This window comes from Aethalodelphis obliquidens, unplaced genomic scaffold (assembly GCF_003676395.1).
Source record: "Aethalodelphis obliquidens isolate GAN/ISIS:26980383/991018 unplaced genomic scaffold, ASM367639v1 scaffold62, whole genome shotgun sequence".
Taxonomy (NCBI): domain Eukaryota; kingdom Metazoa; phylum Chordata; class Mammalia; order Artiodactyla; family Delphinidae; genus Aethalodelphis; species Aethalodelphis obliquidens.
The window spans coordinates 307035-332719 of NW_020838006.1; the positions used below are offsets into that span (position 1 = coordinate 307035).

The 25685-nt window shown below is 38.9% G+C and overlaps 1 protein-coding gene across 1 annotated transcript in view; it reads right to left on the minus strand.

Moving 5' to 3' along the window:
- Positions 1 to 25685, minus strand: part of NEK10 (NIMA related kinase 10) — a 158614-nt gene that overhangs the window by 126650 nt on the left and 6279 nt on the right. The window contains exons 3-6 of the mRNA XM_027088196.1: positions 17838 to 17961; positions 17363 to 17423; positions 3181 to 3311; positions 425 to 523 (exon numbers count right to left, since the gene is read on the minus strand). Of these exons, the coding sequence (XP_026943997.1) occupies positions 425 to 523; positions 3181 to 3311; positions 17363 to 17423; positions 17838 to 17911 (365 nt within the window). The 5' untranslated portion in view covers positions 17912 to 17961. The remainder of the gene's footprint in view (positions 1 to 424; positions 524 to 3180; positions 3312 to 17362; positions 17424 to 17837; positions 17962 to 25685) is intronic.

Consider the following 25685-nt stretch of genomic DNA (forward strand, 5'->3'; position numbering starts at 1 on the left):
TCAAGGTTCTTCATGGACTTTTCAGCCAGTGCCTGTGCAGAAAGAGTCTGGGCCTCCCGGGAAGAGTATAAGGCCATGTCCGCCCATGAAGGATGCTGGGAACCTCCTTCTCCCAACAAAGTCTGCTCCCAAAGTCTGGCAGCAGCATAGCTCTCACTGCAAGCAACCCAGAACAGAGAGAAAATCTCATTTTGCCTGTCTATCATAAAATTCAGCTAAATTCAGGCCTAACCAGAGTGATCTAAATGAGGTCATCTGCAATGCCTATTCATTCACCTCGTTCGAAATGGTCTTTGCTCTGTTTTGCCTTTTGAGCATGCTATGTTCAGTCTTGTAAACTGCTTCAAACCATATGCTAGAAATAAGATATATAAAATATGCCATTCTTGGGCAAATGTCTTTTTCTTTCCTGGGACAATCTTACCTGCATATGAGTCTATTTTTCACCAAGGCTGTAAAAATCTCCTGAAATAGTTTATGCTGGGGATGTGTGCTGAAATTTCTCTCATTCTTGTAGTTTATACTGAGATGAAACAAACAGAAAAGCATTTTATAGTAAAAATTATTTAGGCTGCCTCAAAATTACCAATGCAGAGAAAGATCACCTGTATGCATGAAGATACTGAGGGATTTTTGGGATTCAATATATCACCAAAGCAAGTATCAGTTGTTAAAACAGGAAGTAGAAATTCAATTATAAAGTTAATAATAAAGATTATAGCATATATATTTCATTTTACCACATTAACTAAATTATTCCCTATAAACATTTAAGAGCTAAAACTTGTGTGAGGGAAGAAAAGGGCATATGGAGAGAAAGAATGATTGGGCACATGATCTAGACAGCCATGAAACAGGCAGACAAGAATCCCTCCCTTTACTTTACTACCCACAATGGCTTGTGGCCGCTCTAGTTGTTAACACCACTGGATGCCATGCATATTTCCTTGTGGTCAACACCACTTCAACTGTGGTTGTGGATTGTGGGTGTGGGTGTGTGTACAACAAAGTTGTGAGATATTCTAGCTTCAGTTTTTTCTTTCCTGATATTACAGCCATCAGAGAGGTTAAAAATATCCCAAAGCATTCCACTTTAAAACTGGGAAAGGATAAGAGGTAATGCACAAAAGGGTCATATCACTATGGAATATACAATACAATATTTTTGTGCCCATTAAAATAGACCAATTTAAGCCTATCTAGGCATGTTGTAAACCTGTTTGAAAAGTGACTTGGAGCAAGTTTTGTGAATGGAGACGTAGTGCTCAAGTCACATTCTGCTTTAAAAGTTGTAACAAATATAGATAAATTAAAAAGAAAAAGAAAATAGACCAATTTTAAGATCTAGGAGAAATACGCTGGAATTACATGGATGCACCACCTCAGAGGCAGGTTTTGTATCCTTATTATTGCCATTTGTTCTGTTCTGCCTTCACAGTCTTTCAGGTGTCATGGGACTGACTGTGTGTCCCTAAGTTAGCCAGGGCTGTCATTTCTTAGTACATGGACATGGGCAGACTGAATATGTAACAATTTTTAAAGAATTTTGTGTTCCTCACTAAACATGTATTTTAAAAATATTAACTCATGTAACATCATGTGATGTTTGTGGACTATTAAAGTCATTGTCATAAAATAACAGAGAAACAAAACCTAGGCCAAATAAATAAATTATCATTCTAGAATATTTATTTATATATATATTTTTTAATTTTTTAACATCTTTATTGGATTATAATTGCTTTACAATGGTGTGTTAGTTTCTGCTTTATAACAAAGCGAATCAGTTATACATATACATATGTCCCCATATCTCTTCCCTCTTGCGTCTCCTTCCCTCCCATGCTCCCTATCCCACCCCTCTAGGTGGTCACAAAGCACCGGGCTGATCTCCCTGTGCTCTGCGGCTGCTTCCCACTAGCTATCTATTTTACGTTTGGTAGTGTATATATGTCCATGACACTCTCTCACTTTGTCCCAGCTTCCCCTTCCCCTTCCCCATATCCTCAAGTCCATTCTCTAGTAGGTCTGCGTCTTTATTCCCATCTTGCCCCTAGGTTTCATGACCATTTTTTTTTTTTAGATTCCATATATATGTGTTAGCATATACGGTATTTGTTTTTCTCTTTCTGACTTACTTCACTCTGTATGACAGACTCTAGGTCCATCCGCCTCACAACAAATAACTCAATTTCATTTCTTTTTATGGCTGAGTAATATTCCATTGTATATATGTGCCACATCTTCTTTATCTATTCATCTGTTGATGGACACTTAGGTTGCTTCCATGTCCTGGCTATTGTAAATAGAGCTGCAATGAACATTTTGGTACATGACTCTTTTTGAATTATGGTTTTCTCAGGGTATATGCCCAGTAGTGGGATTGCTGGGTCGCATGGTAGTTCTATTTTTAGTTTTTTAAGGAACCTCCATACTGTTCTCCATAGCGGCTGTATCAATTTACATTCCCCCCAACAGTGCAAGAGGGTTCCCTTTTCTCCACACCCTCTCCACCATTTATTGTTTGTAGATTTTTTGATAATGGCCATAGAATATATATATTGATATTTCATGTCATTCATTATTTACATGACACTTAGTGCCAAATGACCTTAACAAACTGTAAAATAGGGAGAATCAGCTCCTGGAAGGAGGGTGGCCCACAACAATGTGCAGCTTCTAAGAGGTCTCCATGGCAACAGGAGAGCAAAACAGGGGCTGACACTTTCAACGTGAAAGGGGAGGGTGATGCTTCAACTGAAAGCCTCATGGCCTTGACAACCACAGCCTTCAGCCATCACATCTGCTCACAGCAGGTGCTTCTTTATGCCTCCTCACAGCTGGCAAGATATGCACCAGCCAAAAGCTAAAGACAAAGCTTGTTATCAGCCTCATCAGGTCAACAGCCTGAGCCATTTCTTCATGGAGCAAACACTAAATGTATGTCAAGAAGGTATCCTGAAACTCCCATGTCACTTTCACCTGCAGCCATTCAGCCTGCTATTCACACAGTACTTATGGGAACAGGTTAAGCACTAACTAAAATTATTAAACTAAGAATCCCCATGGTAAATTTTAAAATGGGTTTTAAATTTTAGCTCCTGTGACAAACTTAAATAAATCTTTGGGCTAATTAGCGGCCCAGGCTGCTGAAGGTAAGGGACATACTGGATTTCTTACCTAAAATTTTCAAGTTCAATGGCTTCTGTGGACTCGTGCCACTGACCTCGAGCTCCATGTCCACCCACCCTGATGGCAGGCTCAGACTTCGTCATGCTGCTTCTGGCACTATCGAAGTTAATGGCTGGAAGCTACAGAAATAAAGGCACAGAGGACAGGAGGATGACAATTCAGCACAGGATAAAGACAGTCACAAAAGCAGAGGCAACAGTGAAGGGAATGAGTGTTTCCCCGAGCCAACAATTAACAAGTTAGCTATGTCAAATGTAGGAGTTTTCCAAGATTTAGACATCCTTGACTTAAACATTTACTCTATCTTATGCTGCTTTTTCTTCATAGCTTGTAACACCACCTGATATCTTACAGTTATTTATGTATTTTCAGTCTCCTTGGTTATACTGTCAGCTCGACACAAGCAGGAGCTTTCCTATCGCTGTTCAATGTTGTATCCCTAGTACCTTACACAGTCCTGGGGATCCAGACCTGGGGGAGGCCTGGGCATTAGGCGCTTTTGCAGCTTCTTGGGCGATTCAAACGTGCAATCAGAACAGAGAGCTGACAGATACAGCTAGAAACTCTCTGGCCTAGAGTGGAGCCCCAAATTGAGAGTGAGTCATCTTCACTCATTCTTCATCCTTACCCGTCACGTACACTGCTTGCCAACTGGAAGAGTTGTAAAGGTAAAGAGATACTATCACTTTTAATCAGTCTGAATATCCTGATTCCTCAATCATGTTTATAAAAGTCATGAAAATATATTTTAGAATTAACCATAAGAAAAGGAAAAATTTACATTAACTAAAACAATTTGAGCATGCCCCCATTTACAATATTAACTGGTAATTATTTATATAGTAAACTGTGATGTTATCAGTATTCAAGTAGTGTCACTTACCAACATTTACCTATAATTGGGATAACCCTGAGAATTGTTTCTTGTACCACAGCAAAGCTGAACAAAGTGCAAACAAATACCCTATTCTTTCCAAAGTACAAATGAGGCATGTTCTATAATTAGCTAAGATTTTACAGATGAGGTACGGAAAGCATAGTATAACAAAATAAACTTTTATTTTCAGTAAATCATTCTGTCCTATATATTATAATTATCAAATAATGCTACAATATGCTATGCTTATTGTCCTATTTCATCAAAGCATTTGATAGAAGTCTGCATAAAGACATGGTTTCCTCATCTAAAGAGAATATGCTGGACTTCCCACAAGGCAGTCAGCTGATAGATACATTCTAATAAGGGTGTTCTTTAATAGGAAGCAAACCTTTCTTCATCATATGCCACCCATAGTTGAATTCTCAAAATATTAATAATAAATCTTATATCCTGTAAAACTACATTTCTATCTCAGTTCAGTGGGCCACCACAAGACAACAGGCCACAGGCACTTGAGGCACAATGCTCAGTGGTTAAGAGAACGAACTCTAGGCCAGATGCCCTGGGTTGAAATCTACTCTTAGACAACTGCATGATCTTGAAAGTTACTTAATCTCTCTGTACATCAGTTTCCACATCATTACAATGAAAATCATAATAATTCTATGTAGTTCAAAGTTATTATGAAAACTAAATGACTTAGAATTTATAAAGCACTTGCTATGTGCCAGGCATAGTTCTCAGTGCTTTATACTCTTTTAATCCCCCAAATTATTCTCATTGCACAGATGAATTTGCTAAATAAATGAGATTTGACCTTCCAAATTAGATGATTAGATGTGATAACCCAAATGATGCTAGGCATGAAGTCACAGCAATGAGCAGACCGTCCTGTGTTACTCAGGACGTGGAATGACGCAGAAGACAAGAAATAGGTTTTCCAGGCCCAAGGGCTCTCAAACCCCCTTGCCGTCACCACAACTGCCAGAATAGTGACTGCCAAAGAGAAGGTAGCCAGCACAGAGAGAACAAGCCCAGTGCACTCCAGGGAGAGGGCAGAAAGCGGCAGCAGCTTGCAGCCATTCCCTTCGGCAGCAGCACGGGCAGCTGGTGTTGGGAATCCACTCATGCACGCGCAGTGGATGAGAAAGACTTGACATCTATAGTTGCAAAGACCAGGAACTTAACAGGAGAATCTATAAGCAACCAGCCTTCTTCAGATAAAAGTAACGTGAGTTTGAAACCCAGTTCAAAGCTTACAGCCTTTTCTCTTGGCTCCCCAGTCCCTTAGGCTCTTTGTGAATCCTTTATCTACCACATAAGTAGGTCCAGTGAAATCTCACCATCTGAAATAGCCACAGTCGGGGTATCCAGAGTAGAAAGGCCAGGTGAGCAGCCCCTTACAGACTTCTGTCATGTTAAGCCATTAGTTCTGTTAAGATACACTACCTCCGATGGGTTATTTTGGGCAACTCAAAATCTGAATTTTCAGCATCATAAATGTAGCATAACACAAATTCATATAGATAATTTAAAAGTGTGTCCCTTCCTACAAATGACAGACTTATAGACTCTCAGATTTGAAAACTTCCTCGAAAGGCATAGGATTCAGCCTCCAATCATCATCACCATCATCACCACCATAATAATCATCATAATGATGATGATCACCATCATGATTATCATCATCACCATCAACACAGATAACACTTGTGTGGTAGTTACCACATGCCAGGCACTGTTCTAAGTGTTTTGCAGGTTTAAATCTATTTAATCCTCATAACGACCGTATGAAGTAAATACCATTTTATGATGAGAGGACTAAGGCACAGAGGGCTAAGTTACTTAGGGCCCATAGTTCACAAGGGGCACAGCTGGGATTCAAATCCAGGCAATCGCCCTTCCTCTCCAACACTCTCAATCCTCCAGCATCTCTGATGTATCACCAATGATGAGAAACACTATCTTGAGTCAGCCCACTTGCTTTTCAGAGTCCTACTCTTGCCCAAGTTTTCCTTCAGGCTGAGATGAAAATCTGTCCCCCTGTGTTCTTTCTCTGTCTTTCAGCCCAGCGTCATCTCCTTTTACAATGTTAGATTTGACTATAAGTCCACATAAAATAAATAAACAAAAAATTGGGGTGAATAAAAACAACTCCTCAAGTTGTAGGTGCATTAAACTGGTCACCCATCCCAGAAAGCATGCAGTGTAAGCATGCATCCATTCCTGCCCAGGAGCATGCTGCGGACACAGCTGCTGACCACTTTTCAGGGCTCAGCACACACAGCTCCTGGAGATCACCTGCCCCAGCCTCCCTGGTGGAGCCAGTCACTGCCTCCCCAGTGGCATTACTGTGCCAATCTCTCTTACAGCACTTATCACAATCCCATACTACGTCTGCACAACACATCAGCCTTTCCCCCTGAATGTGGCCACCCTGAGGGCAGCATCACATCTGTCTGTCTTTCTGTTCTTAGCACCTCTCACAGATCCAATGGGAATGGGATACCTACTTTACCTACTGTGGAATGGGAAGTTCACTTCATCCCCAGTCTCTTTGCTAAACTGATTCATCTCCAGACAAGTTCCTTCGCTCAGTGTGTGTGTTGCAGACACATCTCTTGCCAGATGTGTGAGACACTGGGTATATAGTGAGCAGGACAGCCACAGCCTCTTCCTTCTCAAAAAGTTTACAGCCCAATGGGGGGTCGGGGGTCATCTAGCACTAGAACACACAGCAAAATGAGTGAACAAGGGTTTGTTGTGGTAGAAAGTAAAAGAGAGATAGGGTGGGTCCTGGACCAGGATGCCTGGAATATTCCAGAGTATTCCAGGCAGATTTTTGCACAGGCTGGAAGGCAGAGAAAAACTACATATGCTCTAGAAAGTGGCAGGTCCCTGAGCAGCTTGAGTAGCATGAGTGGAAAGGAAAGAGACTAGAGATTCAAGTGAAGGACCTTCCTAAAAATTTGATCATGTCACTTCTGTCTGGAAATTTCAACCTTCTCTGTTGCTTATGTGATAGATACAAAATTTGTAGATAGGCCTTCAGACATTGCACAGTTTCTTACAGCTTTATTTATCACTACTTTCAACAGAAATGTCTAGTCACCATTTTGCTTCAGTGTGTGTTATTTTCTTTCCTTCAGATATCTGATTATTTTACTCGCTTCACCCAGAATGCCTTTCCCATCAATTCCACCAGAGGACAGCCAGACCATTTTCCAAGAACCATGTCCTTTCCTGTGACTTGAGCTAAAAGTGGCCTCCTCATCCTCCTCAGAATCTGCCCAGCCACTGCCCATGCCTCTCCTACAGGATTCAAGTGTCCACTGGCCGTGGAAACCATAACTGCCGTTCCTAGTCCTGGTGTCTCAGAGCACAACAGTGCCTTAGACTTTTTCTTTCCACAGCATCTATCAAGACCTCTTTTATTTCAAGGCAAGTAATGGGCCTGTAATGAATTATTTTTCTATCTTTCTTTCATCTGTTTCTTTTCCTAATTGCAAACCAATTTCTCAGCTCCCTATGGTTTTAAATGTAGGAAAAAAATTTAATTCCAGCTCAAGGCAAATTATTTCAAGACTTGTGAAAATCTCTGGTGAAACCTCCAACCAACTTTATGACTTTACTTTGCTTCAACAACCCTGGGGCAATTCTTTTTCTTGAAGTATTTGGTTTTACTGGATTATGATTATTCTTACCCTGCTTACGATGAAAGGGCTCCTCTGCCTCAGTGTGTCTCTGTCCCCACTTCTGTGACAACAGAACTGTTCTCAGAACAGCAGTCTCTAAGATGGTGAAGCAAGGTACGCAGAGGCTCACAGACCAAACGGGAAGAGAGCGAAAGTAGAACAGGGGAACAGACGCAACAATGAGGAAGGGCTTGGCTCATTAGAAATTCAGATGAAGGACATCCAGTTCTTATAATTCTCTGCCCAAACCCACAAAGTACACTTCCCTCTGCAACTGCTTAATTAGCCATCTTGGTTCATTTGCAAGTGACAGGTCAGGTCTTGTTAGAACAGAAATTCAGGTGAGTGGGCCTTAATCCCCAGGCTTCCCTTTTCAAACTGACTGCTAAAGATCTTAGAGCCTAATGTGTGGCCAACTTGCATATTTTGATGGTCATTTCCTCTGGACTCTGAGTCTACTTTGTTCCCAAACCTTGCTTTTCTTTTATGATAATCTGAGTACTTTACATATCTTCATAAGCCACCTTACTCTCTTTCTGGAGCAATCAAGATATAAACAAATTCTTGATTTATCCTCTCCAATATCTTTCTTCTCCTATAAATGTCTCCGCATTATTTTACAGAAAGGAGAATAGGGTGTTTAGAATAACATTTATTATTTCAAAATCATAAATGCATGAAAGTTTTATAAACAGAATTAAGAATGAATTTTGTCACCCTCAAGACATTTATATAAATGAGCAGTTATTTTCATTTTTTTCTTAGAACTATGCACTTTCTGAATAATTCAAGCATTACAAAAATGCATTTTTGAACGTATGAAATATTTTACAAAAAGATATGCCACGTGAACTTGTCAGACAACAGAATGCAAATTCTAAAATTGGTTAAAGGTGGCAAAACTCTTAAATTTACTTTAAGTCTGTCAGGTGTTAGCAAGGGAGTGGTGTTGAGAGAAGGCACAACAGATCCAGTGATCATGGACTTCAAAACTGGACAAGCAGAGCCCAAACCCACCACTGGTGTCTCTTTTACACTAGCCAGGTGGTTATACGTATCCATGAGGTCATCTAATTTTTAAGTTACAATTCAATTTGGTGAAAACTGATCAAGAGCTCACCGAATAGAGGATACGGTGAACCGGAAGCAAAAGTCAAAGCTGGAAACGTATAATCTCTCAGGAAATTAGAAATGTAGACAAGTCTTTCCAAAGCACAGAAAAAAATAATGCTATAATGTTGAAAGAAGGTACTTTGGGAAGAAAGGGATCACTTCTGGAATGGAAGATAAAGGAAAGCTTTTTTATGGAGGTGCTATCATTAGATCTTAGCCCTGGAAATAGGTAAGATTTTATAGAAAAGAAACTTGGGAGAAGGACAAATTTGAGAAAAAGCAAAAAGTAGAAATACTTGACATTCTGGTTACATCTTAGGATGTACAGTGAGAAAGAATGGAAACTATTGATACAACCAAGTCTGTATGCTGAGTCACTGTGCTTCCTTTACTAAGAAACAGTGAACTTGATGTGTGGCACCCACTCATGACTATCAGTGAGCAGTGGACCAGGAAGACTGTTTTAGCTGTGTGGAGATGGACAAAGAGTAAGTGATGCTGAAATAGACAGATGAGAAGAAAAGAGTTTCTGGGGTTATAGGCTTAAAAACAGAGAAGAAGGAAGAGGAGAAAAATATTTTAAGGCCATGTTTTCTTCAAATCAATGCTTATCCAGCTATTTTTTGAATTTAACTTCCCAAGTCATTTAAAAGATATCTCAGTGGTTAGAGGCACACATTGCAAAGATGGAGTATTTGGTTAGATCTGTACCTACCATTAGTTGGCTGTATGATCTCGAGAAAGCCATTTAACTTCTCTGTGCCTCAACTGGAGGAGAAGTGATGGGGTCGACCTGTGCCCCTGGGAGGAGACACAGAAGAGGAGGATAATATCACGGGTTCAGAGATCCTCCCTAGGGAGTGAGGGGTTCGAACCACATATTGGGAACCCCAGACCTGGGGGCCGACACTGGAAAGATGAGTCCCCTTAGCTGATTTGAAAACCAGTGGGACTTACAGGAGGGCTGTAAGAAACAAAGACTCTGCCCATGAAGAGCATTCACACACTTGATTACTCATGGGAACAAGGCAGAGGAAGCAGACTGAAACTGCCTGTGGCTCTGGCTGGTTTCCCGCGACCACCCCAGCGCACACCCCAGCCCATGCCGCATGCCTGCTCTGGCCCCTCTAGATCCAGCACAGTCCCCCACTAGAGTGAAGGCCGCCAGAGCTGAGGAGGGTTCACACTTGGAGGGGGACAGAGCCAGCTTGGACCCAGCACAGCATCCAAACAGAGTGAGGGTGGCCTTTACTGGCTTTCACAGAGGCGGTGGGTCTAACTTAGACCCAACCCTCAGGGCTTCTGCTCCAGCAACTCGGGCCCCACCTTGCCCCTGATAGAGCAGTGATGGCCACTAAGTACAGGAGAAGCCCTGGCTCACACCTGGCTCTGGATCTATCCCCTCTGTCTCCAGCCCCACCTCCAACCATAGTGAGAGCTGCCAGCACACTCTGGGGGAAGACATGACCTCGGGCTCACGTCAGATCCAGCTCTCCCACCAAAGCCACTGGGCACACACAGACTGCATAGGTATGCTCCCACACAAGGACATGACTTCAAGACCAGATTAGGTAACTGTTTCATGTAATTGCACAGAGACAGAGAAAGTTAAGCAAAATAAGAAGACAGAGGAATTTGTTCCAAATGAAAGAAGAAGAAAAAAAAACCTGAAAAAAACACAACTAATGAAACAGAGATAAATAAATTTTACCAGGTAAAGAGTTCAAAGCATTATTAATGAGAATGCTAACTGAACGTGGGTAAAGAATAGATGAACACAGTGAGTATTTTAACAAAAAACCTAGAAAATATAAAACAGAACCAGTCAGAGCTGAAGACTACAATACCTGAAATGAAAAACACAATACAAGTAATAAACCGCAGACTAGACAATACACAGGAATGTATAAGTGATCTGGAAGATAGAAACCACTCAATCAGAACAGCAAAAAGTAAAGCAAATTTAAAAAGTGACAACTGAATAAGGGACCTCTAGGACAAACATCAAGCATACTAACATGCTCATTATAGAGATTCCAGAAGGAGAAGAGCGAGAGACAGGGGTCAAAAATGTATTTGATAAAATTCTGGCTGAAAACTTCCCAAACCTTTAGAAAGAACAGATATTCAGGTATGAGAAGCACAGAGGGTACCAAACAAGATGAACCCAAAGAGACCCACACCAAGGCATATCGTAATTAAAATGACAAAAGTTCAAGAGAAAGAGAGAATTCAAAAGGCAGCAAGAGAAAAATACAGTCACATACAAGGGAACTCCCATAATGCTATCAGCTGATTTTTCTGCAGAAACTTTGCAGGCCAGGAGGGAGTGGCAGATATATTTAAAGAGCTGAAAGTAGAAAAATCTAAAACCTAGGATACTCTACCCAGCAAGGTTATTATTCATGATTGAAGGAGAGATAAAGAGCTTTTCAGACAAGCAAAAATTAACAGAGTTCATCAGTACTAAAATGACCCTACAAGAAGCGTTAAAGGGTATTCTTTAACTGGCAAAGAAAAGGCTACAACAAGAAGTAAGAATTTAGAGGAAAGAAAAAAATTCCACTAGTAAAGGCAAATATATGGTATAGGCTGTGGATCAACCACTTAAATAAGCTAGTAGAAAGATTTGAAAAAAGTTGTATAATCAACTATAACTACAACAAACTGTTAAGGGATAAACATGAAGATGACATCAAAAAGACATAACATGGGGGAGGGGAGTAAAAAATGTAGATCTTTTAGAATATGTTTCAACTTAAATAATTATCAGTTTAAAACAAGTAGATATAGTTATAAGTCAACATATATATAAACCCCATGGTAACCACAAATCAAAAACCTACAATAGGTACACAAAAACAAGAGAGAAAGTAACATAAATATACTACTAAAGAAAATCATCAAACCATAGGGAAAGAAACAAAAAGAAGAACAGAGAAGAATTACCAAAACAACCAGCAAACAATGAACAAAATGGCAATAAGTACACACCTATCAATAATCACTTTAAAAGTCAATGGACTAAGTGCCCCAACCAAAAGACATATGGTGACTGACAGGATAAAAAAACAAGACCCATCTATATGCTGCTTAATGAAGAAATGCACTTCAGAGCTACAGACACCAACAGACTGAAAGTGAAGGGATGGAAAAAAATATTTCATGAAAATTGAAATGACAAGAAAGCTGGTGTAGCAACACTAACATCAGACAGAGTAGACTTTAAAACGAAGTCTACAACAAAAGACAAAGAAGAGCATTATGATAAAGGGATCAATACAAGAAATGGATAAAAATTCGTTAACACACATGCACCTATTATAGATGCACATAAATATATAAAGCAAATACTAACAGACATAAAAGGAGAAGTTAACAATAATACAGTAACAGTAAGGGACTGTATTACTGTACAGTGGGGACTTTAACACTCCACTTACATCAATGGACAGATCATCCAGAGAGAAAATCAATAAGGAAACAGTGGTCTTAATCACACATTAGATCAGTTGGACTTAATAGATATATAAAGGACATTTCATCCAAAAACAGTAGAATATATGTTATTTTCAACTACACATGGGACATTCTCCAGGATAGATCACATGCTCAGCCACAAAACAAGTCTCAATGAATTGAAGAGGATAGAAATTATATCAAGCATTTTTTCTAACCACAATGGTTTGAAACTAGATATCAATTACAGGAAGAAAAATAGAAAAATGAACACTGGAGAGTAAACAACATGTTACTAAAAAAGTCAATGGGTCACTTAAAAAAAAAAAAAATCAGGGCTTCCCTGGTGGCGCAGTGGTTGAGAGTCCACCTGCCAATGCAGGGGACGTGGGTTCGTGCCTCGGTCCGGGAAGATCCCACATCCCGTGGAGCAGCTAGGCCCATGAGCCATGGCCGCTGAGCCTGCATGTCCGGAGCCTGTGCTCCGCAACAGCAGAGGCCACAACAGTAAGAGGCCCACATACTGCAAAAAAAAAAAAAAAAAAAAAAATCAGAGGAAATTAGAAAATACCTTGAGACAAATGAAAATAAAAACACAATTTTCCAAAATCTATATAGGATACAGCAAAAGCAGTTTGAAGAGGGAAGTTTATAGTGATACAGGCCTATATCAAGAAACAAGAAAAACTCAGATAAACTACCTAACCATTCATCTATAGGAATCAGAAAAAGAAGAAGAAACAAGGCCCAAAGTCAGCAGAAGGAAGGAAATAATAAAGATCAGAGAGAAAATAAATAAAATAGTGACCAAAAAACAATACAAAACATCAATGAATCCAATGCTGCTTTTTTTTTTGAAAAGATAAAATTGATAAGCCTTTAGCCAGACTCATCAAGAAAAAAAGAGAGAGGATTCAAATAAACAAAATAAGAAGTGAAAGAGAAGAAATAACAACCAATATCAAAGAGATACAAAAAATCTAAAGAGAATACTTCAAACAGTTATATGCAAACAAACTGGAAGACCTAGAAGAAATGGATATATTTCTAGAAATATACAATCTTCTAAGACCAATGAGGAGGAAATTGACAACCTGAACATACAGAACACTAGTAGTGAAACTGAATTAGAAGTTTAAACAATTCTCTGCCAACAAAAGTCCAGGACCAAACAGGTTCACGAGGGAATTCTACCAAACTTTCGAAGAAGAGCTAATGCCTATCCTTTTCAATCTACTACCAAAGATTGAAGAGGAGGGAACACTCCCAAATTCATTTTACAAGGCCATCATTATTCTGATTCCAAAACCAGACAGAGACACTACAAAAAAAGAACTTACAGGCCAATGTTTCTGATGAACATAAATGCAAAAATTCTCAACAAAACACTAGCAAACCAAATTCAATAATACATAAAAGGGTCATACACCATGATCAACTGGGATTTATTCCAGGGTCACAAGGATATATACAAATAAACTAATGTGATACACACCATTAACAAAAGGAAGGATAAAAATCACATGATCACCTCAATAGACTCAGAAAAAGCATCTGACAAAATTCAACATCCATTCATGATAAAAATTCTCATCAAAGTTGGTATAAGGAACACATCTCAACATAATAAGGATCATATATGACAAACCCACACCTAACATCATACTCAATGGTGAAAAGCTGAAAGCTTTTCCTCTAAAATCACAAAAAAGACAAAGATGTCCACTCTCCTCACATGCATTTAACACAGTATTAGAAGTTCTAGCCACAGCAATCAAACAAGAAAAAGAAATAAAAGGCATCCCAATTGGAAGGGAAGAAGTAAAACTGTCAGTAGTTTCAGATAACATGATACTATATACATAAAACCCTATAGTCTCCAACCAAAAACTATTAGAACTAATAAATGAATTCAGTAAAGCTGCAAGATACAAGATTAATATACAAAAAATGTTGCTTTTCCATACACTAATAATGAACTATCAGAAAGAGAAAGCAAGAAAACAATCCCATTTATAATTGCATCCAAAAGAATAAAATACATAGAAATAAACTTAACTGAGGAGGTAAAAGACTTATACTCTAAAAACTATATGACATTGACACGGGGAGGGGGAAGGGTAAGTTGGGACAAAGTGAGAGAGTGGCATGGACATATTTACACTACCAAACGTAAAATAGATAGCTGGTGGGAAGCAGCCGCATAGCACAGGGAGATCAGCTCGGTGCTTTGTGACCACCTGGAGGGGTGGGATGGGGAGGGTGGGAGTGGGGGAGATGCGGGAGGGCGGAGATGTGGGGACATATGTATGTGTATGGCTGATTCACTTTGTTATGGAGCAGAGACTGACACACCATTGTAAAGCAATTATACTCTAATAAAGATGTTAAAAAAAAACAACAACTATATGACACTGATGAAGGAAATTGAAGACACCAAAGAAATGGAACGATATCCTGTGTTTGTGGATTGTAAGAATTAATATCATTAAAATGTCCATACTACCCAAGCAATCTACAGAGTTAGTGGAATCCCTATCAAAACACCTATGATATTTTTCACAGAGCTAGGACAAATAATCCTAAAATTTTTATGGAACTACAAAAGACCCTGGATAGCCAAAGCAATCTTGAGAAAAAAGAACAAAGCTGGAGGGATCAAACTCCTTGACTTCAAACTGTACTACAAAGCTACAAGTGATCAAAACAGTATGGTATTGGCACCAAAAAAGACACATAGATCAAGAGCCCAGAAAAGAACCCACAAACTTATGGTCAATTAATCTATGACAAAGGAGGCAAGAATATACAATGGGGAAAAGACAGTCTCTTCAATAAGTGGTGCTGGGAAAACTGAACAGGTACATGTAAAAGAATGAAATTAGAACATTTTCTCACACTATATACAAAAACAAACTCAAAATGGATCAAAGACCCAAATGTAAGACTGGAAACCATAAAACTCCTAGAAGAAAACATTCCTTGACATAACCTGTAGCAATATTTTTTTGGTTCTGTCTCCTAAAGCAAAGGAAACAAAAGCAAAACTAAACAAATGGGATATAATTAAACTTAAAAGCTTTTGTATAGCAAAGAAACCATCAACATAATGAAAAGACAACCTACTGAATGGGAGAAAATATTCACAAATGATGATGACCAGTAAGGGGTTAATACCTAAAATATATAAATAGCTAATACAACTCAATATCAAAAAAACAAGCAATCTGATTAAAAAATGGGCAGAAGACCTGAATAGACATTTTTGCAAAGAAGACATACAGATGGCCAACAGGGACATGAAAAGATGCTCAACCTTGCTAATCATCAGGGAAATGCAAATCAAAACCACAATGAGATATCACCTCACACCCATCAGAATGGCTCTCATCACAAAGACAACATGTAACAAATGTTGGCAAGGATGTGGAGAAAAGGGAACACTGCTGGTGCGAATGTAAACAGGTGCAGCCACTATGGAAAACAGTATGGAGGTTCCTCAAAAAACTAAAGATAGAACTACCATATGATCCAGTAATTCCACTCCTGGGTATATATCCAAGGAAAACAAAAACACTAATTTGAAAAGTTACGTGCACCCTAATGTTCATAGCAGTATTATTTACAATAGCCATAATATGGAAGCAACCTAAATGCCCATCAACAGATTTATGTAGATGATATACATATCACACGTATATATCACACACACACACACACACACACACACACACACACACACACAATGGAATTCACTCAGCTATAAAAGAGAATGAAATATTGCCATTTGCAACAATATGGTTGGACCTAGAAATTATTAACCTTAGTGAAATAAATCAGAGAAAGACAAATCCTGTATGTTATCACTTATATGCGGAATCTTAAAAATAAACAAACGAGTATGTATAACAAAACAGAAACAGACTCACAGAGAATAAACTAGTGGTTACCAGAGGGGAAAGGGAAGTGAGGAGGGGTGATATAGGGGTAGGGGATTAAGAGGTACAAACTACTATGTATAAAATAAATAAGCTACAAGGATATATTGTACAGCACAGGGAACATAGTCAATATTTTACAATAACTATAAATGGAGTATAATCTTAAAAAGATTTAATCATTATGTTGTACCACTGAAACTAATATAATATTGTAAATCAACTATACTTCAATAAAAAAAATGTTGTAAATGCTGTAGTTCTCTGGTAGGTTTAGTGGATATAACAAAAGCCAGTAGGGCTGTATTACCACATGAGCTCATAAACAAATTTACTTAACAAGTATACCACAGTTGACTTTGGAGTCTGGCTCCCGGGGTTCAAATCCCATCCCTGCCATTTACTAATTTACTGTGCTAAATAAGCTGTCTTCATTATTATTAGCATTTCTGTGTTATTCCCTAAACCTCCATGGATAGCCTCTAATCTCTTGACTCTCTAAAGTCTGACAGAAGCTAAACCAAAAAGAAACATTTAGAGATAAATTCAAGCAGCAGTACCATTCTTCCTCTGTCTATTAAAAAAAAAAATTCTATTGTAAAAATAGCCAAAACTCACTCCTTCCTTTCCCCTGTTTTTGGTGAGATATAATTTGCAGCAAGCATCAAAAGTGGTGCTGTAGCAAGTCGGCAGCCTCAGAAGTGGGGAAGCAGAGACGAAGGGAAAGGTGATGAACAGTGTTTTGGAGAAATCAACTTCCCTAGAGCTCTGCAGTTTCAAACATTGGGCATTCAAATGAAGAGAGCTCTGTTTCTATACTGAAATGCTTTTGCTGATTAGGACACATGGCACTGAACAGAGGATAAAGCGGGCCCCAGGCATGAGAGCAAAAGAATGAAAAGGCTGTGGATACAGAGTCTTGCATCCTGAACCTGACAGGTATGAAAGAAACAGCTAGAAGAAAGACAAAACATAAGAAAGAACAAAGAAAAATAGACTTATCGTTCACATGATGTTAAATGGATCCCTTTGGAAACATGTGATTTCTCTGTCGTTAATAGACGCACATTCTTTGAAAACACTACCTGTTGTTTGCTTGACTGAACGTTCAAAAGGCACAGAAGTCTTTTAAGATCTGAATAGTCCCTAGGAGAAAGAATAACACAAGGGGATATGGGGATATGTGTATACATATAGCTGATTCACTTTGTTATACAGCAGAAACTAACATGACATTGTAAAGCAATTATACTCCAATAAAGATGTTAAAAAAAAAAAAAAGAATAACACAGTGTCAACCAACAGAAGACTCCAGGTGAACTAGTCATGTTACCCACTAGTAACATAGAACACTGCTACTTGGAGGCCTGCTTTTATAGACTGAAACATATACATGCTAAATGTTTCTGTAGAACTCTAGAAATGCACAAACATTTCAGTAAACACTGTACCCCAGAGCAGCAGTTGTCAAGGATCTACTCTATTTCTCAAAAAGCTATTAAATCTGGTTGCTGGCCACTGCCTGAGTTAATAATTAGCAAAGACTCAGAAGGGAGTTACCTGGTGATGATTCCTTGTTGTTTTTTATCGGTTGATTTTTCTGTGGTCTTCACTTTTTTGTCTTGATCAGGCATTGTAAAACATCAATGCCCCAGAATTAACATCACATTCCTTTCAAAGTAAACTAGAAGGAAAAACTTTAGTTGGGTTATGTGCTCCAACATATTCTCAATTAATGCAGGCAAAATTCACTTATAACATTTATTTAAATATGCACAAACTAACATTTATTTGTAATATAGCAATATAAATGCTAATATGAATAACATTTACTATTTATCATTCAAAGGCCTTTGGATACATTTAGGGCATAGCTTATAATTATAGTAGTACTTTAGCCTATATTTTCTGAGTCATTCTTGATTTCAAATATTCTGACCCATTACCCCAACAAGTATTGTTCTGCTTGTCAGGAAAAGTGCCCCAATTTGGGGTTTCCAAAATATGCATAAGCAAATACCTGAAGTCCAACTGACACTTTTATGCCATCTTACTTGTCTTTCTCGGCAAGTTTCCTTAACAGTAGAGTACGCTGCTACTTCAGGGAGTTCCTCTCTCATCGTGGTCATGCCCCTAAAAATCCCAGAGAAAGCTCCACCCACTTGCAAATAAGCATTACAGTGTCAAGGGCAACACACAAAGTGTCCTTGGGTTTCCAGAATTCCTAAAGTTTTTAAGCTGAATCCCCATGTGAGTCAACTCTAGTCATAACCTCTTCTGCAAGAATTGGGTCAGTCTTGCACAGCCCCTGGACTCACTCAAACATCCTGTTAAAAATAAGACAATGGGCGCATTGTTTTAGACAATGGAGTTGTTTATGCTAATCTCTGGGTCACCAAACTTAACTTAATTACAGTTTTGTCTCTCCCAGAAATGGGAACTTAAACTAGCCAATCAGGAATCTCCTGATCAGCACTAGTTAGGCAAGCTGCCTGATAAAACCCTCTATCCTCTTTAGGAAAAGTAACCTTGCAATAACCAATCCGTTTTTTGACTAACTCCTAATGAAGAATAACTTCCTCGTTCCTGCCCTCTTCTGCCTATAAAAGTCTTTCATTTGTACAGTTCCTCAGAGCTCCTTTCTATCTGCTAGATTGAATGCTGCCCATTCATGACTCACTGAATAAAGCCAATAAGATCTTCAAAATGTACTCAGTTGAATTTTGTGTTTTAACAATCCAGACAGTGAGGCTGCCAGCCTGGGAACACAACCCAATAGGCATCTCACTCTTCTGAATTAGGCTTTGTAGTCATTATGGTTGGTCACCCTTCCTAGGATAAATTTTAATACTATTTCCCACTCCTACTCAAAAGGTTATTATGAGTTCACTAATGGAAACAATTTATTTGTTTACCCTTTCCTTAATCAATTTCTGACTAAATTGTTTTAGAATAGAAACAAAAAGAAAGTTGAAGATACTCATACTTTCAATTACCTAGCAAATACAAAATTAAATGTACTATTGGTTTAATTCTTGACTGGATGTAAAATTTTCCAGTTGCGCTTCAATGCTACTGCTTGACTTCAGAGTGTTTTTCAGGCATGAAAAATCATGCATTATTGTCCTATAATTCCATGCCTCAATGTATTATGAAATTGATGGTCAAAATCCAAGTGTTTCAGAGGTATTTACAGGCAAAAGGAATGTGCCAATGGGTATTTTACTGCAACAGAATCTAGTGACATTTAATTTTGTGAAATGAACAAACACAGTTTATCTAAGGATTTAAAAATTATTTTCCCAATATTGTTGTCATACTTGTGACAAATAGTTGAGCTGGAACTAAAAGCTGAAAAGCAAGGCTCTCATCACAGATGCACACCAAGAAAAGCACAATATCAATATTTTAGGATTGTGCCCAGGACCTAGCACCATGGCTTCATTCCTTCAAGAAATATTTATTGAACGCTTACTATGTCCAATCTCAGACAGAAAACTACTAAAGATAAAAGAGGATATCCCAGATATAGGATTCTACTACAAGCAAAGAAAAACCCACTTAGGAACTTTAAACTATGTTTTGTGAGATATTCAGATAGAGAGATGATTTAGCATCTGTTTAAAAGAAAGAAAGAAAAAAGGAAGGAACAAAGGGAGGAGTAGGGAGGAAAAGAGGAAGAATGGATGATCTGTACATAATTTTTCAAAAGCAAGAGATCCAAGTGCTTTTCATATATAGATATTAAAATGCCCCAAAAGTTCTAAAATAAATGGAAATCCAGTCAAAATAAATATAATCTAACTTTACTTTTCCCTGAAGAACAGAGGGAAAATTCCACATAGACACACTGGCCTGTCAGCTTCAAATTCTGCTCAAACCATAGCTCCAGACCATTTTAGAAACAGGGACGTGAAAGTCACAGTGATTAGTACATGAAAATATGTGGAAAAGCTCACAGGCTTCTGATGCTAGATGATATCTCCCACAATCAAACCCTGCTAAACACTCTGTCTTATTCCCTTGTTTAATCTCTGTAATTTTATTGACCCAGTGTGTGAACAGGAAATAATCCTCTAATAGTTTTATCAGTTTAAGATTAGCTTCTACTCTGTGAGCTGGAAGAGTGAAAATAGATAACTCTCTGGAAATGTTTCACTTAATTGAACAGTAAACAAATTCACCAGAATCAGAAGAAATAGGCAATTGCCTTTAGGATAAAAAACAAAATCCTTTCCACTTGATGGCTGTTAAAATGGAAGCTGTTCCAAAAACAAAAAAACTTCAAGAACTTGGGAATACTATAAAATATTTAATTTAATCCCATCTTTAATTAACAAAAATGATAACACTATACCAAAGGCTATACTTCAAAACTGGTGGGTGGCAGGGAGGACAGTTCATCTCTTAAGTCATTTCCTAGAAGCAAACAACTTTCTGAGGAAGTGTTCCTCAGAGGGCAAGTGAGGGCAAGAGCCGTGCAGGTAGAGTTTGCCTCAGAGCCAGTGTCCAAACCTGAGGGAAGGAGTGGTTGGTAAAGGGCCCTGAGGGAGGTCCTAGCCCCTCAGGTGTAAGGGAGCAGGATCCTATGGGGCCTTCCTGGGGCAGACCCCTCCCCCATCCTCTGCTGTAGCTCCTCTCCGAAGTAGTATCTGATGCACATTTCCTGACTTGTTTTACAGATGCTAAAGCCACCATCAAAAGGAAGAAATTAACTAGTTGATGATCGTAAGCACCTATTGGCATCTAAGGATTGATAATGTTAATACCCTGTAACCTCACCATCAACCAACCAGACAATTGTGCATGAGTGGATCATATACCCTGGGACTCCCCTCCCTCACCTGGCCTTTAAAAATGTTTTGCTGAAACACATTGGGGAGTTTAGGCTTTTTGAGCACTAGCTGCCTGGACTCCTTGCTGGCCCCTGCGATAGACTGCACTTTCCTTCGCCACAGCTGGGTGTCAGTAGATTGGCTTTACTGTGAGTGGACAAGCAGACCTGAGTTTGGTTCTGTGACACAGGCACTGCTGACTGGGGGCAAAGAGCCTCCAGTAGCTTGAGCAGTCCTCCCAAAAAGAGACCTAGGAGCTGGCTATTAGAAGCAAAAGAACTTTGAAGCCAATACCTGGGGCACACAAACAGGCCTTAGGGATGGGGGCTCTGTGGATGCCCACATCCCCCAAGGATGAGCGTGGGTGATGGGGCTGCAAGGGCCTGGCTGCAGATGCACACAGAGCAGAGTCGAAGGCAGTTCCCTCTTGCTTTGACCCTGACTTCTCTGAGCTCTTCCATCGTCTCCCTCACCCTCAGCCCACTGCAGCTCAGCTCCTTCAGGTCACTCAGCCTCAACTCAGATGTCACCTCCTTGCTGAGAACTACTCTGCGACCCATTCACCATCACATGCTCACACTCACCACTCTACCCTGTTTTATTTCCTTGTGGGGCTCATCAACATCAGGAGAACTCCTAGCCATTCACTGGTCTCCATGCACTTGATAATAAGCCCCATGTGGGCAGGGACTGTGTCTGCTTTATCCTCACACACAGAACAGCAAGTGGCACAGGGTAAGCACAGCGTATGGACTCAAAAAATATTTGTGTCACAATCAGTAAGGAGTGGCTCAGGTATTTTTACCAAAGTTTGTGAATTATTTGCTTTTTAACAATTACTAATTTTGGGATTAGAACCTCCCTTGACCACTCACCACCCCCCCGCCCCCAACCAAGTCTGGTGCTCCTCCTCAGAGCCCAGGGAAGCCTGTACTCCCCACGCTGCAAACCTGTGCAAAAAGTATGGCAATTGCCTGATGACCCCATAAAGCAGGATTGGGTCTCCTGTATTCACCAGACACATGGTAGGCAAACAATAAATATTTATTGAAAAAAATTAATGAATGGATGAATAAAAGATTTTTAAAAACCAATGTCATTATTCCTTTAGTTCAAAGATCTTTCATAAAGCTTCCTTATAAATCAAATCAACTGATAAGTATTTGTAATGCTATAATAATATTGAACACACTCAGGAATGATCTAACTTATTCAATCTTTAGGAGGAAAATTGGAGTCCTAAATAAGAAAATATTCATGAACAGTGCTTCTCAAATTATCCATAAAGTTTTTTTTTCCAATCTATTATGGATCAACACTTTTAGTCCATATCGTATCCAGAAAAATAAGCCCATCACTGATCATGTGCTTGGATAGCACAGCAATGTCAAATTGCTATAAACATTTCTCAATGCTTGCTCTCAATTTTGTATCTCTCCCTCATGGACCAGTAACACTAGTCTGAAGATTACCTCAATAGCACTGGCCTAGGTACCTGAGGGTTCTCCTTTCAAATAACAATATTGTTTTCACAGTGACCCTAGATGATCCTCTGAGAATCACTGCCCTACGTGGAGTGCCTGAAAGGACTAACCCAGTCATTGTCAATTCCAGGACAACCAGGGGAGGGTAAGAGTGGCTGAATGCACTATGTCCTATTTCTCTGGGGGTCTCTGTACAGTTTCATTTGAAAACAAGGTTCCACTGCTAAAAATAAAAATAGAAAACCACTCATTTTCTAACATTTATTTTACAGATGAGATGAGGCCAGAGATTATGATACTTGCTACACAAACACTTGTATTCACTTATATTCATATGGAGATTTTCCTTTGATTCTAAATGGAAAATGTGAAATTTAGTATTTTTTCTTAAAATGGAATGGGTATAGAAGTGAAAGATTACATATAAAATACAAGTGCATATTACTTTAAGGACAGAAACATTCAGTATCTTTCCTCTGTACCTCTCAGTCATGGAACCCAAATACTATCTCAGATCAGATAGTCAAATAGTTTGGTGTTTACAGCCCTAGTCAAGTACAGGCATAATCACAGTTCTGACTCATTGTTGAATTTTTAAACCCATTTTAAAAAAGAAACTCTCGAAAGTAATTCATTCTCCTGATGTCACCTGAAATTTGGGTTAATAATAAAAGAAAGTCCCCAGAGACACACACCTCACTCAGTAATTGCAGGGTAAACACGTATGACAGAGAGATTATCCATGCCATGGTAAAATTAATTGATTGTAATTAATCTAAATTGTGCAATATAAACCCACTAACTAAATAACATGGCGAGTATTTATGATATGGTTTTCAGATTCCCTGCCCAGAAATTCCTTTTTATACCACAATTGCCTTAGCTATTCGAGAGATCCTTAAATGGCCTCATCTTTTCTAAAGACAAAACAGAAAAATCATTTGATTCATTTTGGTAAATAGCTTCATATCCCACAGATACATGTTTTTCCTTCTAATCACTTAGGTTGCATCTTTGTAACTATTCCATTTTATTTACTACCTTTACTAATGGTTAAAAAAAATAAAACCAGCACTTAGAACATAATAGCAGTAAGAGTTTGGCATGACTAAGGTTAATTACCACTTTGCTACATCAGCTTTATTATTTTTGAAAAGGCACTAAAATAAAGTGTCATGAACCCTACCACGGAAGTTAGAACTTCTTGTACCAACAACAGGGAGTCCTTCTTTCCTTGGCTGAATGACAGCTAACCTCCATGTTAGATGTCAAGATGCAGTCTGTCTGTGCTCAGGTAGGTATTAAAAACTTACAGAACTTTCAGCCCCACAAATAGATGGAAATGCAAAATGAAAAATCATTACTCCAATTCCTTTAATGTAGACATATTTCCTTAAAATTCCTTTAAAATTTGAAAAAAGTGGTTAAAATAAGATATAATTTTAAATAAGATATAATTCACATAGAGCAACCAGAAATAAGGAAAATGTGTTTAAGTGTATTGGTTAAATGCAACTGGACCCTGGCGAGCTTACAAATACACATCCATTCATCCTGGTTCACTCATGAGAACTAGGTAGGTGTTGTATTTTAATACCATCGTATGGTGCCAAACAAAGATGCATTTGCTACAGAACTGCCATTGGCAAAAGTGGCATCAGCCGAAGGCAAGTACTGTCATGTCCTTGCTCCCGAGTCAGCAGACTTGACACCTTCCTTATGCACACTTTATTCTTTAAACAACCTTCTATTTTCTAGTTAAACAAGCACTTGGGGGTAAAAGAATAAAACATGATAAGAGTATTCTGACTGTCTCCCACTCATTCCCCTGAATATCTATTGAGCACCTACTACAGGTTAGACACTCCCTTAGGAGTTTGCCTTCATCTTCTTCTGGTGAATAGTAACCCAAGGTGGACTGAGAGTGCTGTTCCAAAGTTAACTAGAATATATGACAATAGGCACCATTATCATTTTCCTATTTTCAAGATGTATTCCCATTTTAACTCATATCTTTTGTGATAAAGGGTAATGCCTGCAGATAGGAATGGATTTCCTGGGGGCCCCCTCAACTGCCACTGCACAATATTTGTGATAGTCTGTGCTCATGCCTTGTGTGGCTGCTTACCCAAGTCTATTCGTGACAAAGGGTAGAATGAACCTAAGACCCATGTATTAAGTAGTGATATTGTAAAGGGGAAAAAAGGTCCAGATGGTATGAAGAAAGAATTTATACTAACCAGTCAATGAAAATAAATAAAGTAGCACACCAAATTTCTCTTTATTCATTGACCTCCAAACATAGTAAGATTACATTCAATTCTCTGTTTCTGTGAGACAGAGAAAGGTGACAATATTTATTCATTCCTTCAAGAAACAATTTTTGATTTCCTCATATATGCTAGGCACTGAGGATACTGCACTGAATAAGACATGGTAAAAAAAAATTGCCTTCTCCCCAAAGTTAGCCATCATGGAAATAAGACATGATAATAAGTGAGTATGGATTCAGCCCAATCCCCTAGACCCTCAAAGAGTAAAGAGAACACTGGGTAAACACACTGATGTTCCTAATAATTGGTGGCACTGAATAACTTTTGTTTCATCTAATAACATTTAAGTGCATTTTTAATTTATCGTGTGCTGACTATGCACAAGACACTACTGGATGCTGCAAAAACATCCATCCATAACTCAGCAAGTGTGGGAAATGAGAAATATGTAGGTTAAACAACATGAAACTGCTGATATTGGGCCTTTAAAAAAAAAGAACAATTTCTTATGGTTCGGCCTAATACAAGGGATTAAATAAGAACACTAGAAATGTCAAAAAGCAGAGAAAATTAGTTTCCCAAGGAGATTATAAATTGAATGAATTTAAGGGAAAGAGAGACCACTGTGGGCTGAAGAAAGAGCCATGAAAAGGCACACGTGACAGCTGTGAAGCAGGTCTAGGAGAATGGCCGGGGCAGGGGAAGAATACTCCAGGGGATGCACAAAGGGAGGGAGGCCAGATCTTGAGAGTGGTTTGGGGAGACAGGGAGCAGATGAGTTGGGCTGGGGTTGATGGTGGCCTCCAAGGCTACGGC